This window comes from Rutidosis leptorrhynchoides, chromosome 1, assembly GCF_046630445.1.
Source record: "Rutidosis leptorrhynchoides isolate AG116_Rl617_1_P2 chromosome 1, CSIRO_AGI_Rlap_v1, whole genome shotgun sequence".
Taxonomy (NCBI): domain Eukaryota; kingdom Viridiplantae; phylum Streptophyta; class Magnoliopsida; order Asterales; family Asteraceae; genus Rutidosis; species Rutidosis leptorrhynchoides.
The window spans coordinates 724,138,743-724,145,907 of record NC_092333.1 but is presented as its reverse complement, the minus strand read 5'-3'; the positions used below and the strand labels follow the sequence as shown (position 1 = coordinate 724,145,907).

The 7,165-nt window shown below is 32.8% G+C and overlaps 1 protein-coding gene across 1 annotated transcript; it reads right to left on the bottom strand.

Annotated features, from left to right (window-relative positions):
- Positions 1-2,134: 2,134 nt before the first annotated feature.
- Positions 2,135-6,075, bottom strand: LOC139899628 (bZIP transcription factor 46-like). The gene is made up of 5 exons (XM_071882500.1): positions 5,998-6,075; positions 3,938-5,067; positions 3,136-3,207; positions 2,806-2,835; positions 2,135-2,519 (listed from the first exon to the last, which is right to left on the bottom strand). The coding sequence occupies exons 2-5, from the start codon at positions 5,024-5,026 to the stop codon at positions 2,445-2,447; spliced, it is 1,266 nt and encodes a 421-aa protein (XP_071738601.1). The 5' UTR covers positions 5,027-5,067; positions 5,998-6,075; the 3' UTR covers positions 2,135-2,444.
- Between the last annotated feature and the right edge of the window lie 1,090 nt (positions 6,076-7,165).

Sequence of the window (7,165 nt, the reverse complement as noted above, 5' to 3'; positions counted from 1 at the left end):
ATTGATTGAATTAAACCTTGAAGTCGATTGTAATATACTTCATATATAGCGGTTAAGCATTCTTGTGAAGGATTTAAAACAAAAAACACCAACAATTTAACATATTGATGATGAACACATCAAATATTGTTCATATGAACTCGAAATCTAAAAAATGAAATCCGAAAAGTACTAATGATCGAGTTTTTCATGAAAATTGTTTAAAATGATATTCCTAATGCTCGCCAATCGTCATTACAACCTGAAACATCATATAGACTTCGAATTTAAATTATGAAGAAATTGTTGACTTTTTTCTCTCAAACTCTGACTCACGAATTCGATTTCAAATATAAGAGTTAGAATCTGAAACTTTACAGATAGATTCACGAGATGAATCTTAACAGACAGTCTGACACTTAGCTAATTTTATTGTTTTGCTTTCTGTTTCTCAACTCTCATCCTCAAACTGATCAATTCTTACAAATTTTGTTATTCTCCGTTTATTTTAACAAGTAGATTGTCAGGTGGGAGTATAATGTCTAATATATTTTTTTTCTCTTTTTCTTGTCAAGGACAACACTTTCTTAGGCTTCTTTATAAAGGCTGATATAATATCGCTTTGTACTTGTTTGATCTTCGAATCCGTATTAATGTTATTGTTATTTTGCCAAAAAAAAACACTCAAAACTGAATGATTTAGCGTTGAATGGTTCAGAATCTGAATGATTCAAAGCCTTTGAATAAAGTTTGTCCTGAATGAAAATAAGCTGTTTGATAATCATTTAAAATGAACGATATAAACTGAGTAAAATTACCTTATCAATGTGTAACTTGAATAAAATATTCAATATGTTTGTTAGTTAAGTGTTGAGGATATGATTTAAGGAGAAAAATACAGAAAATTTAGGCTCTTAATGGTTAAGAGAGTGTTTCATCTCTGAATGGTTCAGCACTGAATTCTGAACCATTCAGCATCATATGTCATTCAGAGGTCAGAAACAAACGCACTGAATGCTGAATGGGTTTAGCATTAAGTCCTGAACCGTTCCATTAAGAGGCAAACAAACGCAACCTAAAACCAAAGTAGGCGGGTCAACCAGTTTACATAAGAACTGAAACCAAAGTAAATAGCATAGGCCAAAACCTATCCAAACATTCAATATAAAAGGTATTTACTATTGCTCGCAAACAATCTCTAGGATTTCCCTCCACCTTTCAAAATTGGGAAGATTGTTTGCGCCCCTATTCAATATCCAAAAGTGAGCAAGAACTATCATTGATGCAGGGATATCTTCGTTAAGAATCGTCCCACAACTATCTTGAGACTCATGATTCATGAAATGGTTAGTTTCACCATTTTCAAATAAGTCACGATAGTATAGAGCGGGAAGTAAGGCAACCCACATTTATCTTATTCGGCTCAATGTTGAAGTTATGTGTGCTTAGCACATTTGTCAAGCCATTTGAAATAACATCATCACTTTCAAACCACCAATATTTAAACAAACAATAACAATTTACTATAATGAATCAATAGTTGTACAATACAATCAAACACTACCAAAATCACACATCTAATAACTTGACACTAGAAAAGTGATTAGATATCAATTGTTATGAACTTTTAGGTTTGAGATTAATCCGAAGAAGTAGTAACTATTTCAACCTAAGAACTCAATTAAGAAGTACTAGTGAAATTGAATTGATTATATCCGAAAGATTACAGTTACAAAAAGAATAACATGTTTACACATTAGAAATGAACTACTTGTTACCTACTCTAAGCTATAGTATATATAGATCAAGACTAACTACTCTGTTACAATTCTATTTGTATAATGGTCATATGTAATCTTTATATAACAATTTTAAAATTCATTTTCAGGACCAAGATTATGGAACAATCAGAAATCAAGATTCAAAAACTTATGAGAAAAAAAACACGGTATCAAAATTGTTCGATGAAGAAGAAATTAGTGTCTAATTTAGATGGACAAATTACTACGAAAATGTGTCGATAAAAAAATGTACAGCTGATAAACTTTCTTGTGGTGCATGCAACCTGCAAGTTTATTGACTTGGTAGGACAGTAATGATGAATTTTGCTAATCTTTTAATTTGCTACATACATAACAATATGCACGGATTCATATAAAGGATAGTTTACATACAAAGAATGCAAACAAAGATTCATAGGTTTGATCCACATAACTTACAAACGGGATGCCTCTCAAAAATAAGTTGCACACATCATCACGTGCTTTGTTGAACTGGTCTTATACATACATACATACATACATACATACATACATACATACATACATACATACATACATACATACACACACACCCAGACACAGTTAACAATATTGTAATCCCATATGTATACAAAACATACCCAATTTTCAACTTTTATGTGATCCCGTTCAACCTACAAATAGTCTACCATCCTTATATTTAGTCTACCATGGTCCGGTCAACGTTCTTCGTAAGCATAGTCTTTTACTTCCCCATGGCAGTTTCATCTTCTCAACGACCTACAAAATATAACATCGAGTTAACCTAATCTCCATTTATCAGCTTATTTTATAGCTCACAATACTAATACTATAATAAGATACAATTTTATGGAGTCAAGGAATCATTTATTAACGGTTATCTATATGTAAGAAAATTACAATGTAAAACTTTTTAGGTGTCGAAAAAAATATACTTGTACCTGAGTAACTTTTTTTTTTCCTTTTTTTTTTTTACAGCGATTAGTCAACTTATCTATGGAGGTTTAAAATTGATTTAGGGGTTGGTTATTATGTGCGTACATACCTGATTGTTCTGCATATCCATCATCTCTTCCTGCAATGACAACCAAGAAACACAGATTATGACAAAGACGACGACGACAACAACAACAACAACAAAACCCAATACCACATGAGTGGTGTATGGGGAGGTGAGATGTAGACAATCCTTCCCCTATCCGAGAATAAAGACAAGTTATTTCTCCACCCATAGTGAAAACACTCTCAAAAGTAGAGAAAGTCATCGCTCTCTCTATTCGACGGATAGAGAGATTGCTTCCGACGGATAGAGAGATTATGACAAAGATTCTAACAAATTTTTGAACACAATAATAAAATACTAAAATTTAAGTACCTGTTTTTTAAGTAACTCATTATTGAGCTCTTTAAGTTTTGCAACTTCGACTTCCAACTCCAAAGTATAGGCCTGTAGGATTGAATCAAGGGATAATCAGTAAGCTGGCAAGGCCATCAAGAGAAGGGAAAATGGTGGCTTTACGGGCGGGTCAGGAGGTTGAAAAATGGGTCTTTTTGGTACCTAAATGTCTAAAACTCTAGTGTCCATCTTTTAGGACTACTCTTATATAAATTAGTATAAGTTGCTTATGAGTAAAAACAATGTATTTATTTGTTCTGATAATAATCAACTATTGAAAGCAACTTCTGAGGAATTAAGATTTAAAGAAATTAGACTTCGGAAAAATTAAAAATTTTGAATCTTTTTTCTCTTTAAATTGACATGATGAAACAAACACAGCCCAAATCGACTCATTCATGAATATGGAGTAAATGACAAAACTTTAAATATGACCTGTAACTATGAACCATCCATCATATGACCACCAAGTTAATTTAATTGACCTGTTTGACCCATGACTTCTAGCTCTTCAAAAAACTTAAAAGAAAAAATGGATCTCGACCCGACCTGACCCGTTTGACCAGTTTGACCCGTTTGGCCTGTTTGACCCGTTTGACCCATGACCTGTTTTGACCTGTTACCCAACCCGACCCAACCTGGTTCGTTTGGACCCGTTTGAAATTTTTATCTATATTAATCATGACCCATTTCAACCTAAAACTGTTTTGACTTGTTACCCAAACCAACCTAACCTGACCCGTTTGCCAGGTATTCTTCTCAATTATTGCAAGAAATTCACCTGCTTTCGAGCCCTTGATCGTGCTGCAGATTCTCTGTTTTTAATCATTCTCCTCCGTCTTCTCTCCACCACTTTTTCTAAAGTCCCACCACCTTTTTTCCCACGTAAACCATTACCTTCACCGAATGCATAAAAAGGTGGTGATGGACTCGAATCATCATAATTATTACCTTTTGGAATCAAATTTCTAGGAGATGCAGCCACAATACCACCAAGTGTCTTAATGTCCAACACTCCACTATCTATACCACTTGCTTGAACCACACCAGTTTTAACCACACGCTCACATTTCCCAATAGGGCTAGCCACTTGACCAGTCAACGGTGCAGTAAAGTCCAAAGCAGCTTGCTTCGGAAAAAGAGGCTGTGGTTTTGGTTTCAGTTTTGGCTGCAAGTTTGGCCCATTTTTACTCTCTGTGATTTGGTTAGCCACTGGTCCTTTGGTTTGAGCCGCTTGTCGTTGAAACCGTTGATTCTGATCCGGGTTCTGAAACCCATAAATGAAACTTGTGTTTTCAACATTCTGCTGAGCAACATTATCATAATACGAGGTTTGAATTTGGTTATTTTCTGGTACAACCCCTGCTTTCAGCAGAAAATCCTCTAGTGTGATCTCACCTAAAGTGGGTTCCCTTTGCTGTGGCTGTAAATTGGTTTGACTTTGACCCACCAAGTCAACATCCTTGACTGCACCGCCATTACTTGTCGCTTTGAATAATTCTCGCCATACTTCATCAACCGTTTTCTGGCTAAGTGTTCTTGGTAATGTCAAAGATCCCTGTCTTTGCATATTACTATTCGTATTATTAGTATTCCCATTATTTGAGACGTTTCCATCGACTGCGAAATTAGAGGTTGATGCAATTGCTTGAGTCTCTTCAGCAGTCCAAATATTTTTCAAAAGTTCATCCATATTCATTGATCCAAAATCCTTGCCACCACCTCCTAATGTATTCTGTAACTCATCGAAAGTCAACGAGTAGATAGAAGATTGCCGGGTCAATGGCGAATTCGCTACCATTGGTCTACCGACGTTGGACTCTGGTTGCGACGTGTCACCAAAGTTCTTGAAGTTGATAAATGAACTCATTGCTCAAATCAAGAATAACTGTATCGCTATGGCCTTGATTTCTATACATCAACATACAAAATCATTCAAAAAAAAAAAAAGGAAAGAAACTGAGCAGGATTTGATAAAGCATTGAAATTTCTCAATAACAAAGTAATAACAGGAAATGTAAAACCAATTTCAGTTGTTCATTATTAATTCAATTTTTAAAATAAGTAGAAGTAGAATGTGCACAAAGATATCCATAGACAAATTATAGCAAAGCAATACAAAAATATTAGAATGTGCAGAGCAGAATGTAATAAGTTTGACTTCTAAGGGAAGATTAAGTTACATATATAATATTTTATATTATCATCTTTATCATCAAATTGGACAGTGACCCTAAGTAAATATATATTGAAGTCCTTATTGAAATCAAAAATTTAATTAATTAATTAATTAATGGCAAATCGCATTAAATGTATGAAAAAAACTTAATAAAATTAAAGAATTAAACTCTTACGATCTCTGTATCTCTTTAAAAACAAAATACTAAAATAACAAACTGTAATATCTACAAGAGTACACATCTATGCATCATCAAGTTACAAAAAATGTTTATCTTATCTTAACAAAAAATAATCAAAAATCACAATCTTTAGGCAAAAGTAATTTGTACTTTCCCTTTTCTTAGAGCTTACTAAAAGATGAAAAAAAGCTACAACACTATGTACGAACATGATTATATAGCACTAATTAACAAAATTATAAAACAAATTTTAAATTCCTTTATTAATAATAAGATGAAATAAATCGAAAAATATAATGATCTAGATCCGTAAGCATGAAACATAACATCCCACAAAAAGTTTAGACCAATCAGGCAATCACATCACGGGTAAGTTATAAAAATCAGATCAGATCTTTATTTACAGAAAACTGAAATGAAGTAAAAATAAAAAAGAGAGAAAAATGTTGTAAAAGAATGTAGAAATTGAAGACGGTTTTACCCTTTTTTAGAGAGAGATGAAGGCGAGAGCTGCGTGTCGTATCCTTCTTGTTAGCTCGGTAGAGATGACAAGTGTCTTGCTAAATAAATATTGTTGAAATTGAGATTGATATGATATTTATTATTTATTATTTATATTTATATTTATGCAACCTTTCACAAACATTTTATTTATATATATATATGCCCTTCTATTTTTAGAATCTTTCTTAAATTTCCCTATGCTATTCTACGCTCGTTCTAAACAAGTAATTCTATACGTTTTGATATACTACCGCTAATTTTTTAAATTTAATGTATTAAAAGTTTTTATATACATTTATTTATATATATCCTTGGGTGAAATTGAAGGGTAAAAATGCAACCTTGTGTTCAATATTGCACTCCACGAGAGTTGAACTTCTAACATCTTGTTAAGAAAGATATGTCACTATCACATGAGCTATAACACAATGTTGGTTAAATACACTGTATATTAACATAATGCTATTAACCTCTTATTTTATCATCTTTTAATATCCGCTTAAGTCTATTCTAATTGATTATGATTATACCATTAAACTTAATACTTATACATATTTAGAACAACACAAAATGATAAATATGAAAATTTGTAATGTAATACAAGTAATAATAATGATATTTACATGTTACTCCGTTATTATAATGAGCTAATCTAATAAAGAAGCATGAAACTCAATATTGTGAAATACGGAGTAATTTTAGGGGTGTGTTTTGTAGATACGAGTAGTGTCGATAAAAATATATATTTAAATGAGAATGGGGAACGTGGACCAATAAAAGTGGTGCTCTGAATACCCGATGTGATTTCTTAACCAATCAAAGTGTGCAGTCTGGTTACATCCTGACCGTCCGTATTTGTATTAAAGAGTCGTCCAAGTAAATTGTTAAATGTTTTGAAAACTGGGTGTCGTGGGACTTTGGCTAAGTGTTGTATTCATAACTGTAATAGGAGTGATTTAACTAAATAGTAGGTTTAGTTTGCGAGTAAAAGGGTGTCATAACGAGTCAGTGGTGAAATGTGGTGCAAGTAACGAATGCGCCAAATTCTCCGCTTTCATAGCAGAAGAATCAAGGGAAACATCAGTGAATAAGCATGGTTTAGTTTGCACTGAATTTTGTTTATCCTACATAAATACATTAGCTTC

Bases quoted from the DNA above. Each gene is read 5' to 3' on its own strand.
- LOC139899628 (XM_071882500.1), bottom strand. From the start codon at position 5,026: ATGAGTTCATTTATCAACTTCAAGAACTTTGGTGACACGTCGCAACCA. The intron at 3,208-3,937 runs GTGAATTTCTTG...TCAATCCTACAG, and splicing joins GATCAAGGGCTCGAAAGCAG to GCCTATACTTTGGAGTTGGA. The intron at 2,520-2,805 runs GTATGTACGCAC...TATATTTTGTAG, and splicing joins TGGATATGCAGAACAATCAG to GTCGTTGAGAAGATGAAACT.